Below are 22694 nucleotides of genomic sequence, written 5' to 3'. Positions count from 1 at the left end.
GCTAAATGCAGGTTGTCTATAGTATATAGCTATAAAGAATAAAAGGCCACTTCATTTGTCATCTGATTTTCTTCAAACTTGACATATAAGAATAGGATTTTGACATAAAACAAGTTCACATTTTGCCTCTCTGTGTCATAGATCACAGTTACAAAAAAAATATGACTGACATATCCATGTTCCATTTTTCATCCGATTTTCATGAAACTGCTTAAAGGTGTTTGTGTAACTGATAATTAGAAAGTATGTTGTGCATTTTGAGTGGAATCTGGTGCCTGCCCTCTGTCAATTTCAAGCCCTGTTTCCTGCATACCGGCCTCAGTGGCGTCGTGGCAGGCCATCGGTCTACAGGCTGGTAGGTACTGGGTTTGGATCCCAGTCGAGGCATGGAATTTTTAATCCAGATACCGACTCCAAACCCTGAGTGAGTGCTCCGCAAGGCTCAATGGGTAGGTGTAAACCACTTGCACCGACCAGTGATCCATAACTGGTTCAACAAAGGCCATGGTTTGTGCTATCCTGCCTGTGGGAAGCGCAAATAAAAGATCCCTTGCTGCCTGTCGTAAAAGAGTAGCCTATGTGGCGACAGCAGGTTTCCTCTAAAAAAAATATCTGTGTTGTCCTTAACCATATGTCTGACGCCATATAACCGTAAATAAAATGTGTTGAGTGCGTCGTTAAATAAAACATTTCTTTCTTTGTTTCCTGCACCTCAACAAGAAGAGTGAGGAAATCAACTTCATTCCTTAGCTGTTTGCAGTATGACACAACAAAAATTCGTGACTTTGTTCTTGTGAAAAGTTATATATTTTTATGTTAGAAATAGTATTTAACTTGTGCTTCTTAAATAAACATGCAGTTTTTAATACCGGGTATTTATCACAACACTAAACACTAGATTGAAATTAATGGTGTAAAGAACATTCAGTTGACCTGATTATCTAGTCAAAGCAAAAAAATCAAATTAGACTAGAGCACGAAATAGTCCATTGTGCCCACTGACGAGGATCAATCCTAAACTGACCGCGCATCATGCAAGCTCTTTATCTTTTGGCTGCATCCAACCATAGTAGCAGGTTATGACTGTCGATCATCATAATTGGCCAATACGACGAGTGGTTACTGAAAATATATATTGTAGTAGATGGTGTAATATGATTACTAACTTATCTTTGTACCATACTGACCATTTTATTTAGTTTGACGAAATATAGTATGTATACTAAGTAATAATTGTGAACATGTTTTTTCCTCTCCAGAATTTAAGGCTTCTTTGCGAAAGCTGGAGCATGAAAACACAGACCTGAAATTTCTGAACAATCAGTATGTGCACAAACTACGACAACTTGAAGTCGAGGTTACGGAAAAGTCTGACAAGATTCTAAAGCTGCAGGAAAAGAACTCCCACGCTGTTGTTCAGACACCAGGTTGGTGCTTGCTGTGACACAATGTGTGTGGTTATCTCCCTTTCCACAAAATAGTTATTGAGAGCTCTTTAAAGGAATGCTTAAGCAAGGCTTTTGGACTGGTAGGCATTGTGTGTAGGGTATTGTGAAATAACCTGCCACCGCAAAATGATAAAGCTTTCATGCTTTATTACTGTAAATAATTCGGTAAAACTCTGATTAAGTAGACTTTCCCATCTAAAATCACAGAACTGACCAATTACGTAGTCCCAAAGAGAAGAAAATTATCACTTCGGTATTGTGAGTGGTTGTTTTTGCTCTAACATAGCCTAATAGTATGCATTTTTTCTTTGGATTTTTTTAAGAGAGAAAAATATTTTAAATTAAACATGCGATATTAATTTGGATTCATATTTCTTTGGATTTTGCTGTTCTTTATCATACAGTTTTACAAATGTTGTAAAAAAAAATTAATGTACTTTCAAAGTAAATAAAAATATATTTAAAATTCATGAGTCATACTGATTTGACAAAACTCATGTCAGGATTCGTGTATTGCCCTCACTCTCTTGGGCAATAAAAAAATCCTGACATTCGTTTTGTAAAATCAGTACGACACACAAGCTCGTATGATAATCTTGTGTTATTTTCCCAATTTTTACAGTATGTTGTTTACAGGTGGTAAAAAGAAGAATATCCCATTCCGACGTCAGCGAATGGAAACCGACTGTACTCTTCCATACTTTGAATGCCCGCCGTACAAAGTTCCCACCCCTCATGACCCCTATGTCGCAGATCTGCTGCAGGTTGCTGATGCCCGGATTGAAGACTTGGAAGCTCAGCTACAAAAGCTGGAAGACGAGAACAATATTATGGACAGAAAACTTAAGACTTTCCGTCAGCAGGTAATACATGCTTGAAGATTTTTTATTTCTTATTATGTTATTTACCCACACATCTACCTTTGCTTTCCTTAATTAATTTTTTTCTATTAATAAATTTGTGAAACCTTTTATATGGGTTACACAAAAATATATTAGGTAACCAATTTCCTTTTTGTATAATCCATTATGTGCATGTAAATGTTGCCTTAAATTTAATATGCAAAAAACAAAACAAAAAAACATTTCTACAAAATTAAATTTGCGAGAGTGATGCAGTCTTTCTTGTAATTTTAAGAGGCCTGGATTTCAATATCATTTCTTCACAATCTGCCAACTCCTATCTCTTAAGTATCATTTGCTGTCCACCATCACATTCCAGTCTGACCATGACAGAAATTTGTGTCTTGTGGCCATCCATACCACACACCTGCCATTTCCCTTCAGGTTTCTCCTGTGGGTTTAGTCTGACCATATTAGAGAGTGGTCCTTGCTAATATCTGACATTGTTAAGAAGCACTCGGGAAATGTTATTTGTTGTTATTTATTGAAGGACATTTTTTTTTTAATTCCTCCTGACTTCAAACATGCAGAATCGATCTTATGACTTATTTATTACTTAAAACAATACTTAGGTCAAGGCTTTTTTCTTCCACTTACTACCTTCACCTGTGATATCTGTTTAGCAAGTGCGTATTGGATAGATTAAATTACCAGTTACTGTCTGGTACAAGCATCCTTTGGACATAAAACGAATACTCATTAATATCATGGGGTATTGTGATGCATTTTTACTAATCTGCTATGTCCTAATCAGTGATAGAAATCTACTTGTCCAGCAATATTTTCACTTGTCCAAATAAATGTTTTGTTTTATTTAAGTACAAGGACCATATTTTTGATTGCTCAAAATCAAACTACAATGAACAGTTTTACTTGTCCACTGGACAACCATTGAGATACACTTTGCTTGTCTGAGCAGATTTTCACTTGTCAAGTGCTTATTTCGAACACTGCTAATATTAGTCTAATGTGGTGGAGAAAATGTAGCACTTACGTTAATAGCATATATGTAATGAATCATGACACGTGTCACCTTATTGCTTGTGGGAAATTATAATGGCTATTAGTCCCAGGGCTAGTTCTGGCAGTTGCCAAATTAGCCAGTTGCGAGTTTTGAAAACAGCTTTCGAAATGAGCACTTGTCCATTTGTTCCGACAAGTGAAAATTTACTCGGAGAAGCATAATTTATCTCTTTTTTTTTTAAACAGTATCATAATTTTTAGCAATGGTTGTACTTAAAAAAAAAAAAACGTAATCAGCGGCGTCTCATCGCAAAATGTTATACAAATATCGTGATTTGAGTTAAATAAACATGGCCTTGATAACACAATAGTTTTAGCTCGTGAATATTCAGAAAACCTTGGAGTTGCGATTGAGTTCCAAATTCCCCACACATAACGTCTCAGCTGACATAAATAACTTATTTGATCAACAAATTATATTAGATACCATTCATATTTTAAAACAAATTTTTTAATATTGTTTTGTTTAAGTTTAAAACGATTAAAAAACCTATTACTTAACATTTATCATTTTATTATTTAGGTGTAAGTTATATTTACATATATCTTTGCAGTGAATTTTACGAAATAAGTTACTTAAAAATAATTGTGTATGACAAAACAAAATTAAGATTGATCGACAAAACCGTGAAAAGGTGGGATACGCCCGATCATGTGGTTTCTTGTTGATTATCTGGAAATAACAGGCCCTTTCTATATAAATAAAAGTTAAAATATGGCTTGTCTCCCCACCATAGAGGTTGTTACCATCTCCCACTCCAGATATCGTTCCTATGGGCCTAAATAAGCGTCTAGTCATGGACGTTGCCAGGTACAAATGTGTCATATGCCAAGCTTTGATAAACAAAAACTTAATTAATATTAAGAGGAAGTATTTCTGTGTTCAAGCAGTGCGATGTAGTATGTTTTTTTACCATATCATGCACATGCTTATATTTACTAGAACACCTTTGCGTTTTCCGTAGAAAAAAATAGTTTCCCATGTCTATCAATAGACCCGAAGAAGCCAATGCGTTGCGAATGGCTCAACGACCAACGCATCCTTTAAATGAATGATTTCGTCCATCCTTCTAAACTGAACAGTAGATGAATCATCTAGTTCTGTTGTGTTTATTTAAATGTAAATTGTACATCTGAAACCACATGGTTCCGCAGGTAGCAATTCTCATTTATGGCAGAATACTACCTTGGATGAGTTTCCGGATTAGTTCAATAGTTGTGTACCTTCACTTCAGCTCGTATTGCATTTTTGACAATTTCACAAAATGTCAATTAAGCAACCAAAGTTAAATGGAAACTTTTATTTTAAAGTAAGTAAAGCACACCTTATTCATTATATTTATCACTAGCTTTGCTATTATAAAGTTATTTGAATTGCGAACTTGATTGAATTCTTTTACATCTTTTTAGGCCTTTCCGCAGTGACCGGACGATCATGCATTTTATGTTTTAGTTGTTACGTTTTTAACATGTCTTTAAAAAGTAAATTCTCCGGCTTGGATTCGTGGAAAGATGTTGACTGTATTTAATTTTTAACTTTGATGATGAAAATGCACCCCCACGTCCCCAGCTAAGTGCTTATAAATTGCATAAGTTTATCCATATTTGATTGTAGTTTTTATTTGACAGTTTTACTTGGGCCCAATTTGGCACATGGGTTTAGGCTACTGTTTAGAGGAGATTTACTGCATCATGTATACTTGTATATAGGGCCTACCAGTATATGTAGCAGTACATGAATAATAAAGAACAACAGTAACATTATTTTAACATTTGGTGATAGGCACATTTTCATTTATAACAGGTAATTTCGTCATGCACCGCCAAACAATTATTTCCAGGCCTTGTGCTGAAGGTTGAAAACCATGGCAGTGACATGTTTTGAATGGAATGTGCTCGAGGACAATTTAACTGGTTTTCATTGAATTCTAAACAAAAACACATGTTTTTTATGACTTGTGTTTCACGCTGAAACAATCTCGACTGTAAAACATTCTACAGTTTGTCACGAAATTACATGCAATCTGAAGTGAAGAGTAATAAGTGAGTTGGTTTAAAAGAAAAGGTAAAAGGGGTTTAACTTTTCCTTCTGCATCCACTTCCTGCCCTATATAGATGGACAAGTGGAAATATTGCCAGACAAGTAGATTTTGTGGTATACAAAATTTTATTTTGAGTTGGCAAAATAGTTTTATTACATTTTACATTTTTGAAGTTTAATAAATAATTTGGCGAAACTTTGTGTTCACCCAGAACTAGCCCTGAGTCCCCTACCGGTACAACTGGAGGGTACTATAGGTTTCATCTGTCTGTCTGTCTGTCTGTCCCACTTAAAGATCAAGTTTGACTTTCATGGCGATTTACCCATTTTTGACAAGAGTTATGACCCTTGAACTTAGGCAATATGAAAATGTGTTTTCCGGACATTTTTCCCATAAGGGTTTGAGATATTAACCTGAAATTGTGTATATAGAGATTATTACCCTCATGTATTTCGGTATAGTCAATATCATATATTAGAATAAAAATAATGTATTATGCTCGCCTATTCCTAATATATGATATTGACAATACCGAAATACACGAGGGTAATAATCTCTTTATCATATAAACTCAAGCTTAACTCAACGTGTTTTTGTAAACTGTACAAGCAACTTTAATTCCAGTCAGCCATTACTAGATATTCAAATGACGTAAGAATATGTGGCGCGGTGTATTTTTGAATGGAAATGACGTCAAACTCGAAGGACGTCATTTTTGGATGTCCTTACATCAAAATAAAGTTATGCCTAACATTTTTTGTTTTCTGAACGCTGGACAGCTTTCAGTGTCAAATTGCCATTAAAATGTTTTTATTTGATGACTATGAATGCATACGTCAATCATAGAGTGTCACCCAAGTACGTTTGCTTAAATGTCAATAAACCTAGTGCAGAGACCTCGACTAATTTACATCTAATTTGCAAAGTTATCAAATTCTTAAAGTATGTGATCTGAAAAATATCACATACTTTGATTGCACTGAAAATGTAAGATATTATATGATAAATAGCTTTATCATATACTGTTACAGATCAAGTGTGACTTTCATGTCTATATACCCACTTTTCACAGAGATTTGGCCTTGAATTTAGGAGATATGAAAAATTGTTGGGTCAGGTAGGGGACATGTATTGCTTTAGCAGTACTCTCAAAATGCTTGTTTTGTGAGGTTACTTAATTTATTTATTTTTTTACAATTTATAACATATTAGTTACGGTATGCATTTTTTTTCTCTTTGGATTTTTACAGAGGAATCAATACTAAAAACCCATATCATCCTCAGGGCTTCTAGATTATGGTAGCCCCACTCCCATGGCTAGTGATATTCAATGTTGGGCTAGTAAATAACTACTATTGCCATGCCCGACAGCTAGTGAAAACAAAGTCAAAAGTTGCAGTAAAGTCAATTATGTAAATATGAATATCCTGCCCCTATACCAACCCTTCAATGTTTGTGTTTTTAAGCTCTATTTCCCTCCTTACATGACATATCTGATTATTACTATTATTTAGTAAAATTTTATTAACTTAAAGTAAAGTAAGGCTAGTGAATTTTTAATTGAGGCTAGTAAATTTTTTAAATCACTGATCCCATGGCTGGTGGATTTGATAAATATTCTAAAAGCCCTGATCCTGGTTAAATACTTTATTAAATTAACTGGGCATTAATATTGTTTTACAAGTCACGCAGAAGTGCCTTGTCTTAAATTACTGCATTTGTTTACTCTGCATATACTGCAATAGTTTACACAATACAGATGACATCAATTCGTGGCAAGCTGGATTATACTGAGGTGACCAAAATGACCCAGTTATCAGGAATAATCACCTTGTAATTGTAGAGGGACTATAGTGAGTTTTTAACTATAACAAAACGTCTGTTTGTTCCCCCAACACAATAAACACAACCTGCTTTTTTCTGTTTTTTAAAACATTATCTTACCGTAGTATGTTTAAATATAAAGCATTATAGTCCAGAGTGTATGTGCACTAAATGACTGAATCGTGCACTTTTTGATAAAAGCAGGAGACTTTGAACACACATACTAGACATCATAGAGAATATTTTAAAGATTGGAGGCATTCACAATATGACCTGTGGTGGCCATGGCAGCCATTTTTCAAGATGGCCACTGTGGATATATCTCAATATGACATGTACAAATTAACCAAAATAGTATTTTGAGCCATTTTAATGTTACATATGCCATCAAAATGTATATATTAGGATACATTAAGGATATTAAAACTGATATTTGTTGGCCATTGTGACAATTAGGGGTAATTTTAGGTTCAAAACCATGAAATATTTACCTGCATAATGACATTTAATCCATTGCCTTTTCAAGTGAATCATATATGTAAACTTCATGTACTCGGTATATAAAGTTATGTTAACGCTAAATGGCCACACCCCTTATTTGTGTAACAAATAACACACATGTCAGTACTTGTTTAATTTCCATTGAGTATGGGTATATAAGTATGTGGTAAAATATTATTACTAGTTATCTTTTTTGGTTACCATGTGCACAATAAAATATAATATTAAGTCAGCCATACAACACCCTACTTGAACCAGTGACGTCATAATCCAAAATGGCCGTCTTCAATCACATTTTATATATATTATCTTTATGTGCATAATATTTTCTATTTAAAAAATTTCAGTAGATTATGACTCATTTTCATTAGGTTTTCAAATAAATCAGATTAGGGTGATAAAAGGTCTTGGAGACCGATTTTGTGATCACATCAGGGTTTTTGCCTGAGGGTAAAACAGGTATAGCGCCATGCCCAAAAAAATTTGCAGATCTTATTATTTTTATGTTCACCTTTTGACCAAATTAATGACTTGTCTTTACTGTATGATTTTCTTAACCCTAACCCTAAACCTAACCCATTTTCTGTCTGGGGGAGGCCCCCATACCCCCTTTTACACATTGTAAATATTCACTTTCATGGCGCCATACCCAAAAATTTCTTTCTGGCAGAAACACTGCACATGCATGAGTATTCAATCAAAACTCTAAATTGATCATTTAAAACTGCAAGGGTGAATTTTAGGCCTAAAAATAATGTGCCCTTTATAAGAGCTGATACAAATTTATATATGTACACTAAACAACAAGTATTAATAAATTATGACGTGCCAGCCTGAAATTTTGAAAAAGACTTGCTTTGTATATTTTGTTACACACAGTGTTTCCTCCCTGAAACTGTTTATGTATTCATAATTTTAGTTCTTCATTATAAATCATGAACTGAACAAATCAATCCCTTCTTTTATTCGAGGAGATCAGTCTTATTTATTTTCCCATTATGGCATAACTTTTTAAGTGTGAAACATGGGACACTAGTTAGTTTCTTAACAGCAATATAATAGACTAGTGAAACACAATGGTCCCTGCAGGTCTTTTTCTGTGGTTCATATGCATACTCAACTAATGCATACTGAACTAATTTTAAATTACATTTTATATTTGTAACATATTAATATAGATTAATCAATCCCATATATAATCTGCATACATAATTTCTAATTTGCTGGCACTCGGCATAATCTGTGACATCCCCAAGAATACATAGTAAAAATAAAGAAAAAACTGAAATATTTTGCCCCAAGTATTCACAAAAAATAGCAGCCAATTCTTCGTCTTCAAAGGTTTATTGGTAGAAAAATTGGTGCAAAATATGTACCCAAAAACTGAAGTGAGCTGTTGGTCAATCGCTATAGATTTTCTAATAAAATTAATATTTTTTTACTGGTAAATAAATGATTTTATGGTATTGTTTTATGTAGTTGAAGGTATAATCTTCACATTTCAAAACAAAAATTAATTAATAATAACATTTGGTGGGAAGCCGCCATTAACAACTTTGATAAAACCTCGTTGAGAATTTATATACATTTTTACAGTTATGACCTCTCAATATTCTAATTATGTTATTAATTCTAGAGGTTCATTCATGGAAGTAGTTACACATAAAATGACAATAAAATATTATTTTGCCAACACATGTCATATTTAAAATTAATGTCTATGATGTGTAGTACATACCAAGTTTCATGCTTTTATTAAAAAATGCACAATTCATTCACATATCCTCTGGACTATTATATGTATAAATACATTTGGAATAACATTTGACCAAATTATTTCAGTTTATTTTGGAGAAATAGACTTCTTTTTTTCTTTTTTTACGTACAAAGCTATTTTCCCCCCAAAAATGGATAATAAGATACAAAGCAAAAATGCATTGGTTACATAATGTAAGTAAATTTTAATTTTAATAATATAGGCTAAAAATATTTTATTTGCCGAAAACTTTAAATTGATTGCAAACTCGATTGTCTCTAAAATTATGCAATTTTCATTTGTTAAACACTTCTGTGTTAGTGGTCTGGATGCACTTTTCCAACATATTTGTCCTTAGTATCGTTTAATGTTGAATATGTTTCTATTTGTTAATATGTTTGTTTGTTATTAGGTCTTTAGTTTGCTGTATTCCATAGCTATCTGTAAAACGCTCAAAATAACAAACAATATTTTATATTTTTTTTAATGTGTTTAATATATTGCAGAATCACAGAGCAGATTTTCAGTCACAAAACTGTTTTTCTAATTTCTTAATATGTACTTTCCGATAGAGATAGTGTGTGGTCAGATCTTGTCACAATAACTGTGCCTTTCCTATTGTTGCTTCAGGGGTGCACAAATGTGAAATTGTGATAGTTGCCCGGTGGGCAACCAGTAGCTGAAGTTTGGTTGCCCAACATCATTTCTTGGTTGCCCAGATATTTCATAAAACGTTTTATGAATATAATTTTGAACTGTCTTTAAAATGAAACTGAAATTTAAAATGTTTTTATTATTATCATTACTTATCAGTTTAGTTTTATTTCTTTTTTAACATTATTTATCTACAGCTCATCTTCGCTTAGGCTGAAAAAAAGTTTGTTTTGTTTAATGACACCACTGGAGCACACTGATTAATTAATGATCGGCTATTGGATGTCAAACATTTAGTAATTCTGACTCGTAGTCATCAGAGGAAACCCGCTACATTTTTCCTCATGCAGCGAGAGATCTTTTATATGCACTTTCCCACAGACAGGAAGGCACATACCACAGCCTTTGTCCGGTTGTTGTGCACTGGTTGGAACGAGAAATAACCCAATCAGCTGAATGGATCCACAGAGGTGGTTCGATCTCGCTTGGGCTGGCACAGTCATAATAATTGATGAACTCAGGGCTCATCCAAGATTAAAAATACCTGTTGCCAGAAAAATTGCCAAATGGGATTTTTATTTGCCATAATGAAAATGTTTTAGCCAAAATTGTTTTGTGTAGTACTGTATAGAGTATTTATATATGAATATGAAACTTGTATCGTTTTCAGCTAATTATGTACAAACTGGAATACATCTGAATAAAAAAATTATCCCCGATCAATATCAAAGACATTTCAATGGGAGTAGGGGCAGTTAATATATTACTTTGATTTTTCAGTGGGTGAGGGGAGATATGCAGAGTTGGAAGCCAATGCCCTCTGCAAACACACCCAAAATTCTAAGGCCTATTGCATTAATAAAAATCTGAGAGCCAATACTCTTCTTATTTTTTTAAACAGTGCTCATTATTTCTGTAAAATAGCAATCTTTATTTTTGGTTTGAACTGCTTTTAATTGTATTTTAAAATAACCCATCTATTCCACACCCCAACAATTTCATAATTTGCGCCATTTTGTTGATTTCCGCGTCGTGTTAAATGCTTGTTGTTGATTTCAGCTTGTAAAATACGTAGCCTAAGAATGCTGAATTCACGTTATGACAACTATCCATTTACGTCAAAAGGTTTTGATTAAAAAGATAATAAATTAAATTTTACGGTCTTTTTAAAATCTAGCTAACTTTTGAGATGTCACCTCACAGTCAACAAATTTATATAATATTTTATCTAACAAATATCATGATTATTGTAAACTGTATTCAGTGTACGTTCCTTTCCTGCGATTGTGAAATGCATGAGTGCGAAATTAACAAAGACAACGGAAATAAACAAACGAAACAGCAATTAAGTATTCATTAATGCGAACAACTATTTGGTGGTGGGGTTTTTTCTCACAAATTTACATCAAGATTTACTTGCGTATAATCATATTGTTTAATGTCTGCAACAATGTCTTTTGACATGTGCAAGTCTCGACTGACTGTCAAGCATGACCTATATGCACACTGAGAACAGATGCGATTGGTTTCCGACGTGGACATTGGGTTTAACGTGAAGCATATAAACCAGTTTAGCGGACATTTTTGTTTTGCTTGGTCTACCTGAACTCAAACCTAGCCTACTTGTCTTTGGCCCTGAACTAGCATGTGTATTGAAACTGACACGCAATTTCGGTCCTTTTTTATTACTTTGGCTCAAAGACGCTACAGAGTTAAAATAACACGCTACAGAGTTAAAATAACACGCTACAGAGTTAAAATAACACGCTACAGATTTTTCAGACTTTTCTTGCATACATGTTGCCGTTAAAATTAATAACTGTGATTATTAAAATAAACAAATATTGTTATGTTGAATTCTTGATGACACCGCTTCTCGTTACCAGTCGCGAGATCCCTGTTAATATTTGGTATTATTATTATATGTTAGGTGTCGGATAGATTATGTAACTGATTGTTCACATTGGAAGATAGAAAATGGCTTAGCCAAATTTTTTGCTCAGAACTGGATGCTTGTTGGTGTAGTTTGTGGCCTTTCACATGTCTTGTGCCCTTTGCTAATAGCCACCATTCTGAAATGTATCTGTCTGCATTGAACTCGTCAAATCATGCACGGTGGACGCTGAGTGGATGGCAGCGTTATGGTGGATATTTATATTGCCTGTCAGTCAAGTTATCAGTTTCGATACTTTTGAATTGCCCGTGACTGTCCCGAGTGTCGGGAAGTTTTGTTTTTCATTTTACTTGTTTTATGATTTTCTTGGTTGCCCGTCGGGGCAACTGTTTGACAAAGAATGGTTGCCCGCAACATATTTTGGTTGTCCTGGGCACGCGGACAACCGATTGGTGCACCCCTGTTGCTTTGTTTAAAGATGTTTGATGAGTTATCCCCCGTGTATGATGGACAGTGGAGTTGGGTACTGTTGATCATGGATGTTCTTTTATGAATTAACCTTTATAAACAGGTGTAGGAAGGTGCCAAAAAGTGGGGATACATAGTTTTTTAATTCTTTCAATTAAAATTGAATTATTTAATAATCTATAAATGTATAATGTTTTGGGGTTTGTTTTGTGTTTGTGTGTGTGTGTGTGTTTGTGTGTGTGTGTGTGTGTGAGCAGATATATGGTTGAAGCCTTCAGAATAAAATTAATAGATCTGCTTTAGAAGTTATAATTTATTCTAATCTTTAATAAATATAATATATTTTATTAAATTAAAAACATTAGTAAATTATTAATTTAATTATAAAAATTGTTTAGAGAGTTTTAGTTTACATCAATTCAAGATGCCAAATTCACTAATTATGAAATTTAAAAACTATTGGTAAATTTTATTTTAATTTGGCAAAATAATTTCATGTAGTAATTGACATTTTGTTAAATATAGTTGGGTATCTTCAGCTTAATAAATAATTTGACAACATTGTGTGCTTATCCAGAGCTAGCCCTGACCGTTTTATTAATATCTGAAGACAACATTACAAACAGGTTCCGAATTTAGCTGGATTCTCCTGCAAATCCCAGATTTCGGGTCTGAAGCATAACATGATATGGAATCACAAAATGTATGACTTAAATTATTTTTATGTGCAGTTCATCAAGAGGTATAGTAATACAATTAGCTCATACAGTAGGGGTGAATTTACATTTACACTAACAGATCAGAACATTTAACAAATGATAGTCAAGATCAATATGAATTTAAATTTTTTTAACAACCTTTTTCAGTCGGTAATGTACACATTTATGCCAACATGAGTAAACAATGGATGCTGGGTTTTTTTTTGAAAAGAAAATGAAAAGAACAGATAATTTCATTACCGGTAGTTATCTAATATCATATGGTTATGTTTAAGAAAAAAATCGGACATCAGTCATGTTTGTAACATTTTTATCTATACTGTAAGACTTCTACTGGGCATTTATAATTGATTTGTATTTGTGAGTTTGATTACCAAATCAAGCTTGTTACAGACTGGCTGCAACTAATGAGATAGGCAGTGGATTAGTGCTGTGTGTCATTACAATTAATACAACAAAAGGACCTGCTATGGTACTGTTGGTGGAGTTTCACACTTTTGATAACCTAATGATGTGTTGTCAACATTGTTCTAGTTGAGAACTCAGACCCTTGATAACATGTTTGACACTACACTTTTTGTGAGGGAGGGGAAAATTAGAAGTTTTATGTCGCATAGAATGAAGGTAGGGTGGCAATACATGGGTAGAACAGTGATGAAAGATTGCAGGATGTGCTATGCTATTTATTGCAGGTCTCAAATTGCAGCAATTTGCTGCAGTGTCCTAGTCATATGCTCCAATGAAACTTAAACAGAGTAACACGACCAAACTGGCTGTGGCTTATTTTGCATGTTAATTATTGGTCGGCATATTCGAACACTACTCCTACAAAAACATGAAACTGGTCACACTTATTTATTTCGAATAGGTTCTGTTGTGTTATATTAAGACACTTCTTGAAGTTTGCCTTGTTGCCCTGACTTTTGGCTGTAATGCCCTAAACAAATATCCTTCACGAAATGGCCTTGCCATCTAACTTGCCAAATTCGAGAGCTGTGATTTAAGGATTAATGTCTGTTATTTCTTTTACATTCATCAGGGTATATAAAAAAAAAAACATCCGCAAATTGTGTGGATGATTTTATTTTGGTTCATACCCAAACATTTACCAATAATAACATTAAACATTCATAGTGTATTTTGAAAATAAATAAAAGTGACATCATCAGATATGACGTTCCCTGACCATGTTATTTTTATGTTCATCAAGAAATTAACAAAATGGCATTGCTATGGCTGGACAAATGGGATGAAGTTAAATAGACCTCTTTCTCATTCAAATTCACGCGAGATCTCACAAACATAGCCCTGTGTACAAGTTGGGGGGCCATAGACAATGAGAGTCCACACAATAGGAATGTGAATATATCCATGATTAATTATTCTATCAGTAGAAAACCCGAAAATTCTGTTGACATCCAACAAGACTTATTGGAGACATTTGTGAGTTATTGCTTATCACGAAATAAAAAATATTTGGTTCGGATTCGAACGCAGTAAACATTGGATATTGGCTGAAATAATATTAATGTGTGCACGCATGTATGTATACAGATATTTATGGTATTTAACATGATTTAAATATTTATAAAACATTATACAGATAACTACATTCAGGATTCTTGTCGGGATTTTGTTAGGTATTTGGAATAAAATTAAATGATACATATGAAATATGAGCTATGGTACTATAAAACATTAGAATCAGACCCGTATTAATGATATCTGGAGTTGGGGTAGGGGATTGGGCACAATTTGTAGTGGAGGGACACAGTCTAGTTGGTAGGGGGAGGGGGCAAAAGCCATATTTTAAACTGGGTTTATAAAAGTGGGGCTACAGCCCCCCCTCCCCCTCCCCCCGCCCCCACCCCCTTTCCAACTTCTCGGTTGCTACCAACCTGAGAATGGTCAGAAATATAATTGTATTGCATATATAGCTATTTAAATTCGAATCAAGATTATTTAGCATAAAAAACATGTAAGTTTTATTTATAATAGATTAGACTAACCGACAGCTTGATAATATGGCTACAAACTCAGGATGGTCTCTTTATTATAAACTCATGAGGGCTTATTATGCACAGTCATAAGGTACTTCGTTTGAATGTTGGAAGCAAACATATTAAGTACCATGCCTCGGACGACGGACAATCAACAAAAGTAAACAGGCCAAGTCTGAATTTAAGCCAAAATAATTAAAATGGTGAATTAAAAAGAAGAAATAGGGTCTAATAAATAAATAAATAAATATTTTTAAAACTTCGTAAATATCAGATATTTCATGTGAAGTTGTATATGACTAATATAAATGTTGGTGAAGTGAAAATAGAAAAAGAATCAAGCAAATAAAGAAAATAAATTGAATAATAAATAAATAAATAAATGTAAAAAAAAAAAAAAAAATTAACCTTTGTAAATACCAGATATTATTTCAAATGAAGTTGTATGTGACTGATATAAATGATAGTAAATAAAAGAAAGAAAGAAATATACTCTTCAAAAAAAGAAACGCAAAAGGGTACAAATGGGTTATAACTCCGATTTTATGTTTCCTACCGGTTCATGCTTTGTGAATATAAGGTCATTGCATGTCCCAAACACATTCCCACGTTTACATTTGATAAAACGCAGCTACTGTACAATAAAGTTCCAAAATGTGAATATTCGCAAAAACGCAGCCACATGCAAACCATGTCACCACTGCACGTGCGTTGTCTGCACGTGCAACATGAACACCGACAGTATAAAAGTGCAGGGTGTTCGCTTGCCTGGCCTCTGTATCTGGCCGACAGTTGACAATCCAGGACATGCCACGTCTCAGTGAACCGCAGAGAAACAATGCCATCGGCCGACTAGACGCAGGCGAATCCAGAACGGCCGTTGCCAGGGCATTCCATGTGTCCCCAAGCACCATCTCCAGACTGTGGGACCGTTACCAGCAACATGGATCAACACGTGACCTCCCTAGATCCGGTCGACCACGGGTCACTACCCCCGGGCAGGACCGCTACATCCGGGTACGCCACCTTCGGGAACGATTGACTACTGCCACCTCCACAGCCACAGCAATACCAGGTTTGCGCAGGATATCCGACCAGACCGTACGGAACCGCCTACGTGAGGTAGGAATTCGTGCTAGATGTCCAGTTCGAGGTGTCATCTTAACACCACAACACCGTCGACTCCGACTGCAGTGGTGCCAGATTCATCGACAATGGCCTCAACTGCGATGGAGACAGGTGTGGTTCAGTGACGAGTCCCGATTTCTGCTCCGACGTCATGATGGAAGATGTCGCGTGTATAGGCGTCGTGGTGAACGTTATGCGGCAAACTGCGTGCAGGAAGTGGACAGATTCGGCGGGGGTAGTGTCATGGTGTGGGCAGCCATCTCACACACTGGCAGAACTGACCTGGTCCACGTGCAGGGCAACCTGAATGCACAGGACTACATTGACCAGATCCTCCGGCCACACATCGTTCCAGTTATGGCCAACGCCAACGCAGTGTTCCAACATGACAACGCCAGGCCTCACACAGCACGTCTCACAACGGCTTTCCTACAGAACAACAACATTAATGTCCTTCCTTGGCCATCGACATCACCGGATTTGAACCCAATTGAGCATCTATGGGACGAGTTGGACCGACGCCTCCGACAGCGACAACCACAGCCCCAGACCCTGTCCGAGCTGGCAGCAGCCTTGCAGGCCGAGTGGGCCACCATCCCCCGGGACGTCATCCGTACTCTGGTTGCTTCAATGGGCAGGCGGTGCCAGGCAGTTGTCAACACACGCGGAGGCCACACCCGGTATTGACTCCAGATGACCTTGACCGTGGTGGTGTGTCCTATCACTTACTCACAATGGACTAGAGTGAATTGTGAACAATCCTGCAACATTTGGTAATTATCGGACTCACCATTTCAATAATTAAATCAATTCTCCAAATGTTACGACAATGTGTGGTTTTTAACGTTTCTTATATTTGTGAATACTAAATGATATATAAATAAAAAAAAATAAATAAAATAAGATAAATAAAATAATAAATAAGGTACACACACAACACACACACACACACACACACACACACACACACACACACACACACACACACAACCACACACACATACATATAAGATAAATAAATATATGTTTTAAAACTTCGTAAATATCAGATATTATTTCAAGTGAAGTTGTATGTATCCGATATAGTGAAAATAAAATAAATAAATAAATAAGTAAATAAGTAAATAAATAAATAAGTTGTGAATAGACATGTAACATTGATTAGTTGTTGTATGACTGGGTTTTTTAAAAATGAAACTATAAGGTGAAAATAGAGCTGCGATAAAGGTCTATGTGAGTTAGGGGTTTTGTTGTTTTTTTAGGGGAAGGGGAGGCATATTTTATTAAATTTTAAATACTGATACATGTGGAATGTTAAAACATCACTGGAAATCTGCGTGAATATTTAGATATAATTATAATTGTTAAAAGTAGCAAACACATTCCACTAAAGTTAATTTTATTGTATGAATCTTTTAATTTTGCTTTGATACAGCTCCTACGAAGCTACTCATGGCGCTCATGACAACTGTCAATCATGCCCCCCAAGTTGTACATAGCCTTGATACCGTCTAATTCGGCAATGGATGTTACTCTTCACACACATGTGCAATGGGAATGTTAAAGAGGTCTATTGTAATTAATGTAAGGAAAATTTAATTATTGCCTGATAAAATATTTGCATCAGCTGCATTCATATCAAATGCAGGTCAATCTATGTAACATATTGCAAAAAAGACATCTTTCCATTATCTGAGTGTTAAAATGGAGAATTTTTGTTTAACGTGAATTAGGTTAGTGACTATGGAGAAAGGAGGTGTAGCATTTAGCTCAGTCAGTAGAGTGCTGGCCTGAGGGGCTTGTATCACAGGATCAAATCACCTCAATGGACCCATTCTCTGATTGTTTGTTTTTCTGTCTTAGCCAGTGCCCCACAACTGGTATATCAAAGTCCATTGTATGTGCTGTTCTGTCTGTGGAAAAGTGCATATAAAAGACCCTTGTGGCTAATGGAAATACATGTGTATGTAGCGGGTTTCCTCTAAGACTATATCAGAATTACCAAATGTTTGACATCTAATAGCTGATGATTAATCAATTTATTATTCATATTGGCAGAGGTAAGTGGGGAAAGAAGAAAAGAAAAAAAATTCTCCCCTTAGATACATTTTGATGTTATAAACAGTGCTTCTCTATAATTGTGTGTAAGAATAGTTTCCATCATGTCAGTCATGTCAACAACTTACAACTAACTTACGTAATTAACGATACATACATCACAGCTATGATGCAACGCTGTCTCTTGTTCTCAACTTGCAAACTTGTTTTCAACAACAGTATTGTTAGAAAATCTTCCATAAAATTATAAATATTGATAATGGGTAATAAATAGAATACCAAACTCGCTACGAGGCAATACCGTTTATCTTGCACTCGTGAATTGATATTGTCCAACAATTCACTCATGCAAGATAAATAGCATTGTCTTGTAGCTTGTTGAGTATTCTCTAAGTGCTCCAGTGGTGTCATTACACAAGACAAACTTGAACTTTTACTTTTATGGCCAAAGGAGATCGTAGAATGGTGTGTAATAATAAATGTGGATGATCTATATATTCGTATAGCTTCATTAGTAGTTCTTTGTTGTGATTAGTAAAAATTATATGTATATGTCTTTGATAATAGTAATCAGGTAATAACATATCCTAAGATTATTTATTTTTTTAATTTTATTTATTATTATTAATTTTTTTAAAATAAAATCTCTTTGGGTGTGGGTAATTCTTGACATGCTTGCAACAAAGAACTGTCCAAACATGAATGTCGTGACTTTGCCAGAGAGTTATGGTCAAGACAGGCTAATAGCAGCTATTATTGATATGTATCAACATTTCTTTTTCTTGTATTTGCACCATTGGTTACTGTTCTTGACTAAATTGACCGGCCACAGTGGTGTTCCTGGTTAAGCCATCGGACTTAACGCTGGTAGGTTTTGGGTTCGCAGCCTGGTGCCTGTTCCTACCCAGAGCAAGTTTTAATGGCACAATGAATAGGTGTAAGACCACTACATCCTCTTCTCTTTCACTAACCACTAACCCAGATAGCTGAGGTGTGTGTCCAGGACTGTGTGCTTGAACCTTAATTGGATATAAGTACGAAAATAAGTTGAAATGAATGAAATGACTAAATTACCTGTTGATTTTATTAATTTCTATTTTGTGGGGGGGGGAGGGCTATAAGTAACTTAACACGGATGAAAAGGAAACTGGTTGATTATACTGAGACTAATTCTTTGCACTAATTACATGCACGCCTAGGCAGACAGACTGAGACAAGATCATTTACAGGTGTTTGTTGGTCAGGTAATAACCCGGCAGGTAAATGAAGCGTTGGTAATTAGCCATTGTGTGGAACCTAATGAAGCGGATAATACATACTGTTAACGTCCCGGTCCTTGGTTCACATTACCAGCTCGACATTTCTGTGTGAGTTGTTGGATTGCTACGGGTGTGTGTTGTGGTGTAGTGGGTGCTTCTGTCTTTCCTTGTCAAATGTTGCGGAGACGAACTACTAGTAAAAGTAGGGTAAGTCATGGTATTTATGCTCATCTGATATTTGAAGTTTAAATTTATTTATTTTTAAATTGTTGTTTTATTTGTTTTGGGCAATTTGGATATTGAAAGTTAATATTGATTGTTTTAAAAATAACAGCACCTTAAATCTGCAGAAATAAGCCATGTTTTAAATAGCACCAATGTCAAGATGGTAAATGTTGTGCCCATAATAACATGTCCAAGTTAAATACCAACAAGCTGACATTTCAGCTCACCTCATTTCACCTCAGAAAAAACACTGAAATGTTGAGCTTTAGTTAGATTGAATCAATAACATGACATCTATTTTTTAATGGCTTCAACTTTTCTGCAGCGGTTACTAGGTATATAATATTACTGTGATAAATAAAAAAAACGTGCTGTATTCCAGATCATCTGGAAAAAAAACTTGTTGTGCCCAAATAAATGAGATATAAAACTCTGATACGTCCTTTTAATTACATTTTAAAAAAAAAAATAATAATCAGGCAGTTTATATAAAACAAGTACTTCATTGAAATATGTTAACCAGATCAGATTACCTGTCTCCTTTTTTTTTTTTTTCATTGATTATTAATTTTACTTTATTCATCAGGAATTGATCTTAAATGTAGCTCAGTAGGTGCAATGGGTCTTAGGATTAATTACTCTGAGTGGACTTGGGATTGTTTACTGTTCTAACTGGTACATCAAAGGCCCTGGTGTATCCACTGACCAGTGTATATAAGAAAATTTCATAAAAAATAATGGTGCTGTTATTCATCAAGTTAAAATACTTAATTTTGTAACATTGTGTAAACATTTAACTGCAGTAAAAACAATGACAATATGTTCAAAATAGTAATAGTTTAATAAATTATTAATCTTAAAGAAAAATAACTTGTTGCTATTATCATATTAATTTATGTATACTTGTTATTTATACTTAGAAGCAATTTTAAAACACCCTCAATGTATGTGTATGCATGCATTGTTTTGTTTGAAAGGTTAACCAAATCCAAGTCAGAGACCAAATATATAAACTCATATTTTATAATTATATGCAGTTACACTGACTGTCAAATCATGTTTAATTATTTTATATAGATCTGTATTATTAACATATGCTCAGATTTAATTTCACTGTAAACAGGTAGATGTATATATTTTACATGATACGACTACTGTAGATACCCTTCCATCAGTCTGATAACTTGTTAGAGCAAGTTTTCTGTTTTCATTTATCAGGGTATGCCACTCTTGCATAAAGTATACATCTGTTTGAAACCTTTGGTGTGTTTAATTATCCATTTATCTAGTACTTGTATGCTAGATATGTTGGTAAACTGTGTAAATACTGCATATCTTATCACCAACTTGATTGATAGAAAACGTTATGATACTCGAGTCCTTTCTGTTTCAGGGAAAGGCTATGTAGATTACTGTGTAAAATTGAAAGCCCAGTGAAAAAAATGTGTTATCAACAAATCAGTTGTCCTTAGTTACAAGGTCATGTCACAAACTAGGGATTGGGTCATCGAAGGTTGACACCACCTCAAAGTAGATAATTGGCTGATTGCTTGGTGGGTGGGAGTTTTGCCATGTCACTCAAAATGTGAAGTGAATTAATGAGCCTGTTATCAACAGTTTGTGACAACAAAGACTTGAAGCACATTGTCTGCATGTACTGTTAATATATAGTACAACTAGATTATGGCTTATCTCAAGTAGTTTTGAGAAAAAAAATCCCATTTGTGCCTTAAGATATTGGGAGTTTTGGCCATACATATAGATTTCCACTAGGTTGGTCTCTTGAGGTTAGTCTAGATTTTATTTCTTTATTTAAATGCAGTTAGTTTTTATGCTTTCTGGGTTGTTGTTTTTTTAAAGAGGGTAATGTTCAATGATTTACTTGCTTATTAGCATTGCAAATTGTGAATGATATTAAAAATACCAGTGCACAGGAGAAGACGTACACAGTATGTGTGTGTTTGTGGCCGGGGTTAGCTGTGGCAAGTCGTGTCAGGACTTGACATGAACATTGATTTGAGAGGTGTGTAGCCAAGTGGCGGGAACCTTTGAGTGGAAGCCGGGTGTTGTGTACTGCACACACTCACAGCAGGTTGTGGCTCGTCTGGCAAGACTTTTCACCCGGAGTGTTTGTGTCACAGGACAGTGCATTTAAACTTTTATTCTGGCTTTTACATATTATTGCATGTAAGTTTGACATTTACTCATATGTATTTGATGGTCTGTTTGTTACATTTTGATATTTGAGATTGGTTTTTATTTTCCCCTGTTATTTTATTTTACATGTAGTAACTTAGTAACTTAGTTTGAACTTGGACAGACGAGGGCTTGACTTGTAATTTTGTAATTCTTCTTTAAAGAATTTGAATGTTGCAAACACAAAATCATTGACAGTTACATAATTATGTATATATTCAACAGATTAGTGTTAGAAAACATTTGATATGCAAAAAAACGCATTAATATTTGTTTATATTCTTGTATATAGCATACATGTTGTACTAGCAGTTTCCATTTCGTAACCAAGTGCTGTATGTAGAACTTGTCATTTTTTGTAAGTTTTCATTTGCCATTCAAGTGTATGTTTACGTTTTTTGCAAGTTTCCCTAATTTTACATCTAAGAACCTTAATTTCAATGCAATAAATTCATTAATTGAATTACAAATGGAAGAAATAGTTTCAACTTGATTGCTTACCAGTATTCTCCTAGTTATATTTTAGTTGAGGGATTATTAAATATTTTTTCAGCAACTGACATTTGTCTTTGGGCAATATAATTTATAACTCCTTTA

At 34.6% G+C, this 22694-nt stretch overlaps 1 protein-coding gene across 2 annotated transcripts in view; it reads left to right on the top strand.

Annotated features, from left to right (window-relative positions):
• The window catches only part of LOC121374306 (centrosomal protein of 135 kDa-like), a 65545-nt gene that overhangs the window by 5735 nt on the left and 37116 nt on the right, over nucleotides 1-22694 (top strand). Inside the window, exons 3-4 of one of the 2 annotated variants that reach the window (XM_041501362.1) lie at nucleotides 1260-1427; nucleotides 2085-2311. In XM_041501362.1, the coding sequence (XP_041357296.1) occupies nucleotides 1260-1427; nucleotides 2085-2311 (395 nt within the window). Of the gene's footprint in view, nucleotides 1-1259; nucleotides 1428-2084; nucleotides 2312-21556; nucleotides 21689-22694 lie in introns of those variants that run through there. The other variant, XM_041501363.1, reaches the window with a different exon arrangement.

Source organism: Gigantopelta aegis, chromosome 6 (genome assembly GCF_016097555.1).
Source record: "Gigantopelta aegis isolate Gae_Host chromosome 6, Gae_host_genome, whole genome shotgun sequence".
NCBI classification, from domain to species: Eukaryota; Metazoa; Mollusca; class Gastropoda; order Neomphalida; family Peltospiridae; genus Gigantopelta; species Gigantopelta aegis.
This window is presented reverse-complemented; position numbering and strand designations above follow the sequence as displayed.